Source organism: Protopterus annectens, chromosome 1.part1, assembly GCF_019279795.1.
Source record: "Protopterus annectens isolate FY-2018-M chromosome 1.part1, PAN1.0, whole genome shotgun sequence".
In the NCBI taxonomy this organism is placed as follows: domain Eukaryota; kingdom Metazoa; phylum Chordata; order Ceratodontiformes; family Protopteridae; genus Protopterus; species Protopterus annectens.
Window position 1 is genome coordinate 434,707,313 of NC_056726.1, and position 15,850 is coordinate 434,723,162.

A 15,850-nucleotide genomic window follows, 5' to 3' on the forward strand; every position below is an offset into this window, starting at 1 on the left:
GATATTTCTAGTACTGCTAGTACCCTTAGACCGGGTGGAACGTCTGGAAGGGTTCCCTTTTGTTGAATTGGGGTTTGAATAAAGGGAATTTTGTAACCCTCGGATATAATTGACTGTATCCATTTGTCTTGAGAAAGGGAAAGCCAGGCTATTGGGTACAGCGATAATTTTCCCCCAACTGCCTCCTAAGGTGGACAATGAGCAACATCTCAGGGATGCAGGAAGGGTTTGTCGAAAGAGGCTCTCTGCTACCCTGATTCTGCGGACCACCTCTGCCTAGGGCGTCTATTATTGTTACCCCTCTGCCTCTGGGGGTAAACTGACTTTGTCGTCCAGGCGTGACTCCTTGAGATTTGCGGAACCACATTTTCCTCCTTCTGTCCTTTGGGGTAAGGTCTTGAAGGGGTGGAGAAACTGACTCTACGGCAGAAAGAGTCTTGCCATCTTGTTCGCATCTAGTCAAAGTGTCTTTCACTTGCGGTCCGAACAGGTCGACCCATCAAAGGCGTTTGTGAAGGGCCGGAAGGGTCTGCAAAATTACAAAGCCGCATCCAGGACTGACGCTTTAAAGCCACTCCTGTGCCTGTGGCCCTACTTTCCATCGGCTGCATAAGAAATGAGCCGCATGGAGGAGTTAACAATGGAGTTAAGTTCCTAGCTGTGAGCTAATCTTGTCCCGAGACCCAGCAGCTGGCGGATGCTGTAAAACTTCCCACACCTCTTTAAGCACATCTCTTTGAAGGGGGGTGACGTGGCACAAGTAATTCAGCGATCTCATGGCAAAAGTCGCTGAAGAAAAATCCACTTACGTACCTGTCCATAGTCCTAGAATCCTTGTTGGGAGGATGGACAGGTACTGAATCAGCTAATTCCTTCTTGGTGGCAGCAGCCACCACCATGGCATCAACTGGGACACCCTTTGTTAAATATTGTCTATCTTGTGGGGCTATAATAAATTTTGAAGACCTCCTAGGGATAGGTTCCACGAATCCGACCATCCGCCTTCTGAGCCACTACCTCCATAAGAAGGTCGAAGGCGGAGACACCCAGGAGGTGGAGGGTCGAATCGAGCATGCCTCAGGTATACTGACTCGTCCTCGGAAGGATTAAAGGAAGGGCCAGTTCCCCTCTGCTTAAGGTTCAAGGATGTCTGAAAATGAGACATCCTCAGAGGAGGACCTTGGGGATCCCTCCGACTCATCCAGGTCAGTATCTGATGTAGTAGACTCAGGAGTCTAGATGCTTCCTCTTACATGTCCTCTACGCTGGGTTCCCCTGATGGATCAGGAGAAGCCTCGGAAGAGAAGATATTCCCAATGGAAACCTGAGCGTTGGATCTCTGGGTCCGGGGAGCAAGAGAGTGGGAAGAGACATCAGCAGGCACTGTAGTGGGAGGAGCTGATGGAACTGTCCGTTGACTAAGCCCAGGGCTAGTACACTCCTCATCACCTCGAAGGCTCCCCGTCAGAGAGAGACCAGAAAGTTCCTGCTCGAAGAGACAGGAACCCCAGGCCTCACCGAGAGGAAGGCTCGAGGCAGATGTCGGGGCCGAGCTCTGCTTGAAGCTCCGAGGAGGAGAATGGGGTTGGACAAGGGTCTGATGCCACTCGCCCCCTCGGAGCCGACGAGAGAGACCAGGCATGAATCCCTCAATGAAGGTCTCAAGGAGGAAATCGAAGCAGAGGACGAAGCCGAAAGGGGTGGTATCGGCTCTGAAGCCACAACGGTGCCGGTTCCGATGAGCTCCGGCTCCGAGCTCTGTAAGAGAGTCGAAAGGAGGAATGTTTGTTGGATGTGAAATAGCTACAGTCTGTTGAGATGGGCTATGGAGTATTTGGGCCAATGCCTGAGACTTTAATAGTCTACTCACCACTCTCTCGAGGTCGTGATCAGAGAGCCTGGACGACTGAGAAGAACGGCTCCGATGGCTCCGCTCCGAGAGCAAGGGTGATCTCAGAGCCGAATGTATGGATTCCACTGAAGGGGATTGAGATCTCTTTTTTGAGATCGATGGAATATGAGCCCGAAGATACGTCGGCTCCAGCCAGAGCCGACACTGAATGTCTGGATTTGGCAGTATTGGCGCCGGATGGAGCCGATACTGAGACTGGTAAGGTGGAAGGATCGGCTCCGGCTGGAGCCGATCTCGACCCTGGTGAGGATGAACCGGCCGGCGACTTGGAAGTCTGGGCCAAGGCTTAACAAGTTCGAGGGCTTCCCAGCGCCCGACTTAGTCGGGAGCTCTCGAACTTTAATAAGCCCCTTAATATCAACTTATTTTCCTCCTGCAGGACTCTTGGGCTGAAAGCATGACAGATAGCACAAGAGTCCTGCAGGTGCTAAGGTCCCAGGCAATAAACACAAGAAGTGTGACCGTCTGTCAGAGACATCTTCTGACAACACGAGTCACACTTGAAGCCTGAACCTTAGTGTCCTCGATATAACTTAGCCGACACAATACAATGTAACACACACACAAAAACACTCAATCCAACAATTTAAAATAAACAGGGATAACACACAGTCATACACAAACAATCCCTGACAGGAAAAGAAAAAAATTTAGGGAGGGGAAGGCCTAAGTTAGGGAAAGGGAATAAATTACTCGAAAAAAGGGAACACTGACGGGAATAGGACTAAAGTAAGTCGTTAAGGTTAACAAAACACAAATATATATATAAATTTAAAGGGGGTTAGACGAAAAGTCTCAAAAACTATTCACTTACCTAGAGCTGGTAAAAGAAGGCACCTCGTTAGCGAAGCGGCAAACGAGATCTAGGTAGTCTCCGCCTTGCATCATGGGATATAGGGTTGCCTCGAGCTGGTAAAATTATCTCTCGAGCTTAGCAAGTGCCGAGTCAGAGCCGAGGATCGGCTCCAAACCCATTCAGCAAGAATGAAGGTGAGATTGCCAACTTAACATTTTGTAGTTTTAACAAATTTTTGAGGACTGAAGTCACTACATAATGACAGACTTTGAGTTTCAGACTTCATGTCCTTCAGAAAAAAATATGCTGATGCAAAACACATTACTCTAACAACTTTCCAAGTTTGTAAGAGCAATATTTAAAAATTTTTCCCGATTTGAAAGCTTAATCCCCCCTTTATTTTTGGCTTTGTCCAGATTTATTGCACTAAGAGGTCGAGAGGTATGAGGTAGACCCAATTTATTTTGTGGCAAAACTTCATTTGTGAATAAACAAAATCTCACTTACTTCAGCAATACAACAACAAATGTTATTCACTGATCTAATATAAAGAATTTTAATTTACTTAAGCAATACAATATCAAATATTACTCATTGGCCTAACAGCATCTTATTAAATCTCAGTTCTTCAACTTATCCCCCACTTCTGTGAGGCAATGATTACATTAAAAAAAAAAAAAAAAAAAAAAAAAAAAGATACATAAATTACCTCATATTCTTCTGGGGTTCCAGGAAAAGGTAGAGGAGACCTAGTCAAACAAATTAAGAGGTTAAGTATTGCTGCTTCCCACAGTCTGCAAGATATGCAGGAAGTAAACTACCCAATACCCAAACATATTTCATAAAATAAGAATGTCATGCCATCTGAAACAACTACAAAACCGCAAGAGCCTTTAATCCTCAGTATTCCAGATGAGCTAGTAAATTTGATGAAGGAACACAGCACATGGAAAACTACTATATTCCTAATGGAAAATGCATTCATAAATAAAGCAAACCTACAAGGTCAAAAACTAAGTATCTGCTAGTTACAGGACAGGACCATTTCACTAAAGATGTAGAGATTCAAAATTGTGGAACAATCTAGTAGCTAAACAGTAAAAACAATGTATCAACGGTAAAGATGAGCTGTCTTTTCTGGTTCAAGTAGTCCGGAAGTGATTTGTCTTTCTACTTGACGATATTCTGGTTTGCTCTAGCACAAAGGAGGCAGGAGGTGATTCCCTGATTTATCCAGAAGCAAAGTATACACCGATTACGGAAACCTTCGTAGGGTACCTGCACCCTACACAATACAAATTAACTAGGCTTGGTTATTTACAACCCCAGACATTATAAAACACTTTTTAAACATGCAAGAAAATAAGCCTCTCTGCCCCAGGAGGTACTTATCTGTATTCAACAAAGCACTAGACAGTTCAGCAGGAAAAAAAAAGCATACTACAGCCAAATCATAGAAACAGCTCAGTTTTACAGAGACAATTTGTATATAATTTTAGATTTATTTTATTAAAAGTTGAAACAGCTTCTATTTTTTTATATGCTACTTATTTATATTCTTTGTCAAAGAGCCTCATAACTAAATTGTCATACAAAGAACAAGGGAGAAACCCCAACAGTACCCTTACTTTTAAGGAAAATCCATTCATCAGAAATGAAAAAACAAACATTGTTCAAGCAAATCATATCAAGGTCTCTTATAAACAATGATGAATGAGAGTTCCTAGAAATGTAAACGGCACTTAAATATTGTGTACACAATTTTGTACTGGTGCACAGGCTGACTACATCTACGCTTAACCTATAGAAATACATAGCAAAAAATGAAAAGAATCCCCTTTAGGCACAGATGCCTGCACACATAATGCATGATCCAGACTCAATTACATGAGGACAGCCATGGCAGAATACATGACACTGCCCTCATACAACCATAAGGTCTACTCGCAGTGGGCTGCCCTAACAGAAAAGCACCTGTAGTAGGACCCTTTCAGGTTTACTGTGCAGCAGCATCTCCACAAACCCAGTCTATATTTCTGCTCTGCAATACCTACATGAGGTAGGTTTCAAACTGCATACATAAAATCACAAACCATGGGGTCTATGTCAGTTAACTCCTGTATACAGCTACCTGCTAATCACACCCGATGGTGCTGTTAAGCAAGAATAACCATAAAACATCAACAAAAGGGTGCATCTCCAAGATGGTGCAACCTCGATCTGTTTGCCTCTGAGCTGATAAATGTAAGTGATCACAGAAGACAGCCATCTAGATAAAGTTACCTTAGAAACTGGAAGGCCTTTCCTGTTCTCTGCATAGGATAGAAACAGTGATCACAGAAGACAACCATCTAGATAAAGTTACCTTAGAAACTGGAAGGCCTTTCCTGTTCTCTGCATAGGATAGAAACAGTTATCAGATTTCCTAAAAATTTTAGTCTTGTCCAGATAATATCTGAGCTGGCGGTAAACCTCAAGACAATGTAACTTTTGTTCCACTCTATCAGAATAATTCAGGAAAAATACTGGAAGATCAATGGATTGGTTTAGGTTCGTCTGCGATGCCACTTTTGGTAAGAAAGACGGATTAGTCCTTAGAGATACCCTATCTTTGTGGAATATTAAATAGGGAGGACGAATGCAGAGAGCATGAAGCTCAGATACTCTCCAGGCAGAAGTAATGGCAACTAGAAAAAGTGTCTTCCAAGAAAGCAATTTCAAAGAACAGGCAGCTGCAGGTTCGAACGGGGAAGAATCAAGGATGTTACAATTAAATTTAGATCCCACTGTGGTGGGGGGTCTCTAATCGGAGGTTTCAATAAAAAGATACCTTGAAGGAATGCCTTGCAAAGTTTATGTGACATAATGTTATGGTCCAAAAAGCCTATATGAAAATATGAAATGGCTGCCAGTTGAACTTTCACTGTGGAAGAAGAGGATCCGGAATGAAAAATGTCAGCTAGGAAGTCCAATACCGAATGAATTGGAGCAGTATAGGGGTCTATGTTCCTAGCTTTTGCCCAGAAAGAGAAACATTGCCATTTACTAGTGTAAATCTTTCTGGTAGAAGATTTTAGGGAAGCTACTATGATATCCTGTACAGGATTAGAAATCATAGGAAGCCTGTCTAAGGATGGAAGTGGAGCAACCAAGCAGTGAGGTTGAGAGAAGGTATGGATTGGTGCAGTTGACCCGATTGGTGGGTCAGAAGATCTGGAACCGGGTCCAGATGACATGGCTGTACCAAGAGATAATGATGTAGGAACAGAAACCATATCTGTCGAGGCTAATAAGGGGCAATGAGAATCAACTTGGCTCTCAAGGCGGTTGCTTTCTGAATTAGCTGAGGTATCAGCGGAAAAGGGGGAAAGGCATAAAGAAGTCCCCGGGGCCAATCTTGGGTTAGAGCATCTCTGGGGGGGATAGCCTGGAAGGGGGAAGAAAGAGAAGAAGTCTGAGCATTTGCTGTTTTGAGGTGTAGTGAAAAGGTCGCAGCAAGGAAGGCCCCACTTCTGAAAAATCTCTTTTGTCACTGACTGTTTGAGAGACCACTCGTGAGGCATGAGAATAGCTCTGCTCAATCTGTCCGCTATGATGTTGGATTTCCCGGGGATGTGCATTGCTATCAGAAATCAGTGAGAGGAGATTGCCCATTGCCAAAGTCTGAGAGCCTCTCGACACAGTGGATAGGACTTGGTTCCGCCCTGTTTGTTTATATACCACACTACGGACATATTGTCCGTTTGGACTGCAATAGTTCCCAGGGGAAGAGAGTCGTTGAGGGCTTGCAACGTTAAAAGCACTGCTCTCATCTCCAGAACATTTATGTGCAGATGGTACTCGAAAGGTTGCCAAGTGCCATGGACCATTCTGCCCTGATAATGCCCCCCCACCCGATAAGGGAGGCGTCCGATGTAACCGTGGCAACCGGGGCAAGAGGAACAAAAGGTCTGCCTTGATGGATTTGAGGGGACGATATCCACCAAGTCAGATGCCTTTTGCAAGTTGGAGTTACTATGATCTCCTGACGCATGGGAAGTTGTTGAAAAGACCACTGGGTGAATAGCATCCATTGTAGAAGACGCATGTAAAAGCGGGCAAGGGGAAGAAGTGTTATGGCGGCCGCCATAAGACCCAATACCTTCAGAGCAAATCTGGCCTGAATTTTGTTGCCGAGAAGAATCACCTGGACGTGTCTTTGAATGTCCAAGATCCTTTGGTCTGTTAACTTTGCTGAAAGTTGTACGGTGTCCAATCTTGCGCCTATATAAGTAATAGATTGACAAGGCAGATTTTTTCGAAATTTATAGAAATTCCTAGCCCTCTGCAAGTGTGAATGGTGTAATTTCTGGCTTGGAGAAGCTGATGCCTGGTGGTGGCAATGAGGAGCCAGTCGTCTAAATATGGAAACACCTGGAATCCTTGATGTCTCAGGTGAGCTGTAACCACTACCATACATTTGGTGAACACTCTGGGGGCTGTAGTGAGTCCAAAGGGCAGAGCTCTGAATTGGAAATGACTGGTCCCCAGCCGAAAGCGGATAAATCTTCTGGAGCGTCTGTGAATTTTTATGTGATAGTACGCATCCTGAAGATCTATCGACCACATACAATTGTCCTTGCCCAGAAAGGGCAGAATGGACTGAAGCGCGACCATCCGGAATCTTGATTTCTTTACAAACATGTTGAGTTTGCTCAGATCTAATATTGGTCTCAAGTCCCCTGTCTTTTTTGGAACTAAAAAGAACCTTGAGTAGATTCTGGATCCTATTTGGTCCGCTGGGACTGGCTGGATGGCTCTTTTTACTAGCAGTTTTGATATTTCTAGTACTGCTAGTTCCCTTAGACCGGGTGGAACGTCTGGAAGGGTTCCCTTTTGTTGAATTGGGGTTTGAAATAAAGGGAATTTTGTAACCCTCGGATATAATTGACTGTATACATTTGTCTTGAGAAAGGGAAAGCCAGGCTATTGGGTACAGCGATAATTTTCCCCTGACTGCCTCCTAAGGCGGACAATCGGGCAGCATCTCAGGGATGCAGGAAGGGTTTGTCAGAAAGAGGCTCTCTGCTACCCTGATTCTGCAGACCACCTCTGCCCCTAGGGCGGCATCTATTATTGTTACCCCCTCTGCCTCTGGGGGTAAACTGACTTCGTGCGTCAGGCGTGACTCCTTGAGATTTGATTAACCACATTTTCCCCTCCCTTCTGTCCTTTGGGGTAAGGTCTTGAAGGGGTGGAGAAACGGACTCCTACGGCAGAAAGAGTCTTGCCATCTTGTTCGCATCTAGTCAAAGTGTCTTTCACTTGAGGTCTGAACAAGGTCGACCCATCAAAGGGGGCGTTTGTGAAGGACGCCTTGAAGGGGTCTGCAAAATTACAAAGCCGCATCCAGGACTGACGCCTTAAAGCCACTCCTGTGCCTGCGCTACTGCTCCAACGGCTGCATAAGAAATGAGCCGCATGGAGGAGTTAACAATGGAGTTAAGGATTCCTAGCTGTGAGCTAATCTTATCCCGAGACCCAGCAGCTGACGGATCCTGTAAAACTTCTCCCAACTCTTTAAGAACATCTCTTTGAAGGCGGGTGAAGTGGCATAAGTAGTTCAGTGATCTCATGGCAAAAGTCGCTGAAGAAAAATCATCGCATACCTGTCCATAGTCCTAGAATCCTTGTTAGGAGGATGGACAGGTACTGAAGGATCAGCTAATTCCTTCTTGGTGGCAGCAGCCACCACCATGGCATCAACTGGGACACCCTTTGTTAAATATTGTCTATCTTGTGGGGCTGTAATAAATTTTGAAGGCCTCCTAGGGATAGGTTCCACCGAATCTGGAGCCATCCACGCCTTCCGAGCCACTACCTCCATAAGAGGGTCGAAAGGCGGAGACACCCAGGAGGTGGAGGGTCGAGATCCGAACGCCTCCAGGTATACTGACTCGTCCTCGGAAGGATTAAGGAAGGGCCAGTTCCCCCTCTGCTTAAGGAGTTCAAGGATGTCTGAAAATGAGACATCCTCAAAGGAGGACCCTGGGGATCCCTCCGACTCATCCAGGTCAGTATCTGATGTAGGAGACTCAGGGGAGTCTAGATGTTTCCTCTTACATGTCCTCTTATGCGGGGGTTCCCCTGAAGGATCAGGAGAAGCCTCGGAAGAGGAAGATATTCCCAATGGGGAAACCTGAGGCGTTGGATCTCTGGGTCCGGGAGCAAGAGAGTGGGAAGAGACGTCAGCAGGCACTGTAGTAGGAGGAGCTGATGGAACTGTCCGTTGACTAAGCCCAGGGGCTAGTACACTCCTCATCACCTCGAAGGCTCCCCCGTCAGAGAGACCAGAAAGTTCCTGCTCCGAAGAGATAGGAACCCCAGGCCTCACCGAGAGGGAAGGCTCCGAGGCAGATGTCAGGGTCACCAACGCCGAAGCTCCGAGAGGGAGAATGGGGTTGGACATGGGTCCGATGAGCCAACGAGAGAGACCAGACGCCCGGATCCCTCCAATGAAGGTCTCAAGGAGGAAATCGGAGCAGAGGACGACGGAGCCAAAAGGGGTGGTATCGGCTCCGAAGCCACAACGGTGCCGGTTCCGATGAGCTCCGGCTCCGAGCTCTGTAAGAGAGTCGAAGGAGGAATGTTTGGTGGATGTGAAATAGCTACCGTCTGTTGAGATGGGCTATGGAGTATTTGGGCCAATGCCTGAGACTTTAATAGTCTACTCACCACTCTCTCGAGGTCATGATCAGACAGCCTGGACGACCGAGAAGAGCGGCTCCGATGGCTCCGCTCCGAGAGCAAGGGTGATCTCGGAGCCGAATGTATGGATTCCACTGAAGGGAATCGAGATCTCTTTTTTGAGATCGATGGAGCCAACGGAGCCGAAGATACGTCGGCTCCAGCCAGAGCCGACACTGAATGTCTGGATTTGGCAGTATCGGCGCCGGATGGAGCCGATACTGAGACTGGTAAGGTGGAAGGATCGGCTCCGGCTGGAGCCGATCTCGACCCTGGTGAGGATGAACCCGAAGCAGACTGCTTGGAAGTCTGAGCCGAAGGCTTAACAAGTTTCGAGGGCTTCCCCAGCGCCGACTTAGTCTGGGAGCTCTCGGGCTTTAATAAGCCCCTTAATATCAGCTTATTTTTTCACTCCTGCAGGACTCTTGGACTGAAAGCATGACAGATAGCACAAGAGTCCTGCAGGTGCAAAGGTCCCAGGCAATAAACACAAGAAGTGTGACCGTCTGTCAGAGACATCTTCTGACAGCACGAGTCACATTTCTTGAAGCCTGAGACCTTAGTGTCCTTCGATATAACTGTGTCGAGGAAACACAATACAGTAACACACACAAAAACACTCAATCAAACAATTTAAAATAAACAGGGATAACACACAGTCATACACAAATAATCCCTGACAGGAAAAGAAAAAAATTTAGGGAGGGGAAGGCCTAAGGCCTAAGTTAGGGAAAGGGAATAAATTACTCGAAAAAAAGGGAACACTGACGGGAATAGGGCTAAAGTAAGTCGTTAAGGTTAACAAAACACAAATATATATATAAATTTAAAGGGGGGTAGACGAAAAGTCTCAAAAACTATTCACTTACCTAGAGCTGGTAAAAGAAGGCACCTCGTTAGCGAAGCGGCAAACGAGATCTAGGTAGTCTCCTCCTTGCATCATGGGATATAGGGTTGCCTCGAGCTGGTAAAATTAGCTCTCGAGCTTAGCAAGTGCCGAGTCGGAGCCGAGGATCAGCTCCGAACCCATCCAGCAAGAATGAAGGCGAGATTGACAACTTAACATTTTGTAGTTTTAACAAATTTTTGAGGACTGAAGTCACTACATAATGACAGACTTTTGAGTTTCAGACTTCATGTCCTTCAGAAAAAAATATGCTGATGCAAAACCCATTACTTTCCAAGTTTGTAAGAGCAATATTTAAAAAATTTTCCCGATTTGAAAGCTTAATCCCCCCTTTATTTTTGGCTTTGTCCAGATTTATTGCACTAAGAGGTCGAGAGGTATGAGGTAGACCCAATTTATTTTGTGGCAAAACTTCATTTGTGAATAAACAAATCTCACTTACTTCAGCAATACAACAACAAATGTTATTCACTGATCTAATATAAAGAATTTTAATTTACTTAAGCAATACAATATCAAATATTACTCATTGGCCGAACAGCATCTTATTAAATCTCAGTTCTTCAACTTATCCCCCACTTCTGTAAGGCAATGATTACATAAAAAAAAAGATACATAAATTACCTCATATTCTTCTGGGGTTCCAGGAAAAGGTAGAGGAGACCTAGTCAAACAAATTAAGAGGTTAAGTATTGCTGCTTCCCACAGTCTGCAAGATATGCAGGAAGTAAACTACCCAATACCCAAACATATTTCATAAAATAAGAATGTCATGCCATCTGAAACAACTACAAAACCGCAAGAGCCTTTAATCCTCAGTATTCCAGATGAGCTAGTAAATTTGATGAAGGAACACAGCACATGTAAAACTACTATATTCCTAATGGAAAATGCATTCATAAATAAAGCAAACCTACAAGGTCAAAAACTAAGTATCTGCTAGTTACAGGACAGGACCATTTCACTAAAACGTCATGAGTTCTAACACTGCAAAATAGTCGAACTTTTCACATCAACAAATTTCACAAAGGACTTGTAATGTATTGGATTTACACTTGGAAAGCAAGTACTGCAAATATGTGAACTCTACAAACACGCTAATTCTTAAGGTGCTACTAAATCCCTATAGATCATTATGGCTAGTTCCCTTAATAAAAATTACAGGTATAAATCTACAAATGAAGACAACTTTTTTAACTAACTCCTGCAACATATACAGGCCCAAATTCCAAAATAGTTTCCTCAAAGTATTGGGTGCTGCAACAAACCTGGAATCATAACCAAGATAAAGTACAGCTCAGTTAGGAGCTTACCACAACTGAAGATGTTAACAGTATGATCAGTGCTACAGCAGTGGTAACAATTGGGCCTTCTGTCACAGAAGGCCCAACATCTGGCCTGACTTTCAGAACTTTGCATCTTTCTCCATACTAGGTAGATGCCCTCCCACCCAAAAGTCAGAACTGCTATGGCATAACAGGAATGTCTGCCCATGCTGTCCTTGGCTTCTTTGCAGGAATGGTCTCAGAGGATCTGGCATGAGATAAAGGCATAACCCACCTAGGTTGAATATGCTCCCCCAAGTATGGTAACCCAACTAAAAATCCCCAAAGTTGCCGCTCTTGTGTGTATGAAGCTGAAAAGGTGAGCACCTTGTATGGGCATTAGAGAGGGAAATTAAAGGGTTAGGTGACTGGGTATCCAGCATAACCCCAAGATAACTACAGTGCAGGACGAAGGGTGGAGGGAAGGAGAAGAAATATTACTGCAATAGTTACCATTATGTTAAGTTCATAACACAACACAACTACACCATGTTCATCGCATTGTTTATTGCAATAGTGATAACACTTGAAGACTCCCAGGGCTTACACACCAGTGGCTGGCTGACTGAGAAGGTGCTGGTTGCAGTAACTCATTTAGGATTGTCTGTGGCAAATCCTGTCCTGGCTGTAGAGGTCATTTCCAGGCTATAATACATGGAAATTGTGTAAACAGATGACTAGTTAATTGCTCATAAAATGTCTGGTGTGCTGACCTCTCTATGAAATGCAGTAGAGCCTGCTGTGGCCTTAGAAGAGTGGGTTCTAACATGTCCTTCTAAACTCTTGCCATGCAATAAGTAATATGTAAAGATGATGCAACCTGCTAGCCATCCATTAGTAATGGTCTGACTGAACCAAAGACCTCCACCCCCCCCCCCTTGCAAAGAAAATGAACAGGTTTGATTCCCTTTTTTTTTTAGTCTTCAAGGTAAAACCTCAATTACCTATACACATTCATGGATAAGATTCTTTCCTCCTTTTCTGTTGGGTAGGACAGAACAAAGGGATGTGAATGGCCTGATTTTCGGGACAACTGTCACCACTTTGGGTAAGAACGTTTGCCCATCTTTGTGGGAGATGACAAAGATGTTTGCACATAAGTGCCTGCAGATCTGAAATGCTTCTGACAAAAGTAATTGTAACTAAGAGTTTTCCAGGTCAGATACTTCAGTCACTTGAGGGTTCAGCAGGAGCTGACCTTTTCTAGCATGTAACTGAGCTCTCGTGGTACAGAAAGTAGCGTTAAAAGTAGGACACCTTTAAGGAATTGCTTTACTGAGAATAAAAAATAAAGGTGTTGGGGGAGGAGTCTCCCAAAGCAGGCAGGATGAAATAGCACACACATTCAGTGAGGCAAGACAATTTTTGATTTGCAAAAATTTGTGAGATACTTGAAAATCATGGACACCAAAATCTGTTTTGGATCCAGAAACAACTTCTGATACCATAGGAAGAAACTTTCCCATTTTGCTAGGTATGACTTCCTTGTATTTGGTCTCATAGATTCCCTTATAAGAGAGAGCATGTCCTCTGAAAACACGGGCCTAAAAGGAATGGAAGCTATACCATACAAGCTGATTGTCATAAGCTGTTTTAGGCTGGGTTATGTGTTTTTTATCAAAGGGTCACACGCTGAGGCAGAAAAACAGGCTCTGCCCTTACCACACTCAGTAGTAGGGAATGCTAGCGTTGCCTTCATCAATAAAGAACCAAGAGTAGAATTTTTGCCGGATATCATTAACCTTCTGGATTAGCCTGAGGAGGGGAGGAACCGGAAGAAAAAAAAAAGACAAGTCTAACATCTGTCAGTAATCAGACATTCAAAGGATATCACCACTCCAAGAGGTAAAGTCAAGCCTCCCTTTCAAAGTCCCAGACCCGTTTCGGTCAGAATGCTTTTTTCTCTTACTGGCCATTCTTTCCTTCTGGCTGCTTACTTTTGTCTTCACCCTGGTGAAAGGGCCATCTATTGGTAGGGAAACTTCAACTATATTTTGGGGCAGGGACAGTGGTCTTTCACAGAGTGCAAGGCCAAACATTCCCTTTTCATCAACTTCTTAAACACCTGTCCCAAAGGGGATCTACAAAGCAGATCCTTTGCTACTGGGACATTAACGACCTGTGGTGACAAAACTGGGACTTCAGACACATCTCTTAATGACCGACCCCACTGCTACTACCCTGTGTAACGCATCCACAGCATCACAGCGTGCAGAGCAGCACACAGCATCACAGTGTGCAGAGCAGCACAATGCATCCACAGCATCGCAGCGTGCAGAGCAGCACACTGCATCCACAGCATCACAGTGTGCAGAGCGTGCAAAGCAGCACACAGCATCACAGCATGCAGAGCAGTATAATGCATCCAAAGCATCACAGCTGAACTTGACAGAATACCTGACAACTTGGGAAATGAGGCTGCACAAGTCTTTCACCATATCTCTCAGGGTCCAGTCCTGCATCTCCTTAGCAGTGTCTTTCAAATGGGAAAGGATACTCTCTTCATAGTTTAACATACAAGACTGGCAATTAAGAACCCTGAAGACCAACTGGCAGAGGTATAGATTTTCTTACCAAAATAGTCAAGTATCTTATTTCTTACTTTCCTTACCACTAAAAAGTGGGTTCTTGGTTAGAGCCCCAGAAAACTCCTTGCTGGAGTGAGCTAACAACAACAGCTGGATCAGCATCAGGGTTATTGTACAGGTACTGCAGTAATCCAAAACCCTGTAAAAATGGTCTAGCTTCCTACAAGAAGGGGAATGGGAGTCCAGCTCTAGTGATGCTGCAGTAAATACATCTGCCAAGGCTTCAATCACAAAGAAAAATAATTAAGGGATTTGGAACCAACATCTCTGGCTATACGAGAAATCTTTAGCCATCAACTTAGTGATTCTTCGATCAACTAATTTATCCTCAAAATCTTCAGGAAAAACTAACAGGGGAATACATCTGGTCTATGTAAGGTAGGCCATCCACGTCAGAGTCAGAGGAATAAGACTGCATAGGAGGGACCCCTGATGCTACCATTGATATGAGGGTGGTTGCAAGTTCTTAAGAAGTAAGACTGATCTAGGATTTTCTGTCTAGATAGGGAGGTGGGAAGAGGGGCCACCCAGTTCATCCTGAGACAAGATGGATGACATCCAAGTATGGACAGGTGTTGGCAACCCCCATCATTGAGCTACAGATGTCCACACAAACAAGAACCAAAGAAAAATTGCCTCTGACTTTGGTTATCAACAAACAGACCTAAGAACCAGAGGCCCATGGAGATGCAACTGGAATGACAGAGTGTTGAAGGATTTTTCCCTAGTCAAAACATACTATCGGAGACCATGCCTCCTGAGGGGGGGGTGTTGACAGAGGCCTCATTCCAGAACATATCACAGTCAGGGGGCTGCAAGAAAACCTCACAGGACTAGATACCCTCATACCTGGGATGGTCTTTCAACACCAAAGGAACGTCATTAGCCTCCCCAAATTCTCTCTTTCTCTCGAAGGCACTACTCATTACTTTATTTTTTGAACAGGGCACTTGTGGACAACTTGGCCCACATCATGGTGGTTCTGAACAAGATTTATTTATTTGGCATTTGTTAACCTGGTTGATCCAAGTGAACTTGAGTACATTTTCATTGGAGACCCGAGGAGAAAAGCTCCAGTACATGACAAACATTATGAAACAAACATTTTAAAAAATATGTTGCTTGATGCATACACTGAAATCTAAATTGAGACAAGTTGATACAAAGACTGAAATGTACATTGAAGCATAAAATGAAACATAAGTTGATACATCAATTAGTTCAGTGATGTAGAGATTCAAAATTGTGGAACAATCTAGTAGCTAAACAGTAAAAACAATGTATCAACGGTAAAGATGAGCTGTCTTTTCTGGTTCAAGTAGTCCGGAAGTGATTTGTCTTTCTACTTGACGATATTCTGGTTTGCTCTAGCACAAAGGAGGCAGGAGGTGATGCCCTGATTTATCCAGAAGCAAAGTATACACCGATTACGGAAACCTTCGTAGGGTATCTACACCCTACACAATACAAATTAACTAGGCCCGGTTATTTACAACCCCAGACATTATAAAACACCTTTTAAACATGCAAGAAAATAAGCATCTCTGCCCCAGGAGGTACTTATCTGTATTCAACAAAGCACTAGACAGTTCAGCA

At 44.4% G+C, this 15,850-nt stretch overlaps 1 protein-coding gene across 1 annotated transcript in view; it reads right to left on the reverse strand.

Moving 5' to 3' along the window:
• ZC3H7B (zinc finger CCCH-type containing 7B) overlaps positions 1-15,850 on the reverse strand; it is a 1,999,702-nt gene that overhangs the window by 1,832,696 nt on the left and 151,156 nt on the right. Inside the window, exon 3 of the mRNA XM_044087097.1 lies at positions 10,966-11,005. Coding sequence (XP_043943032.1) covers positions 10,966-11,005 — 40 coding nt within the window. The remainder of the gene's footprint in view (positions 1-10,965; positions 11,006-15,850) is intronic.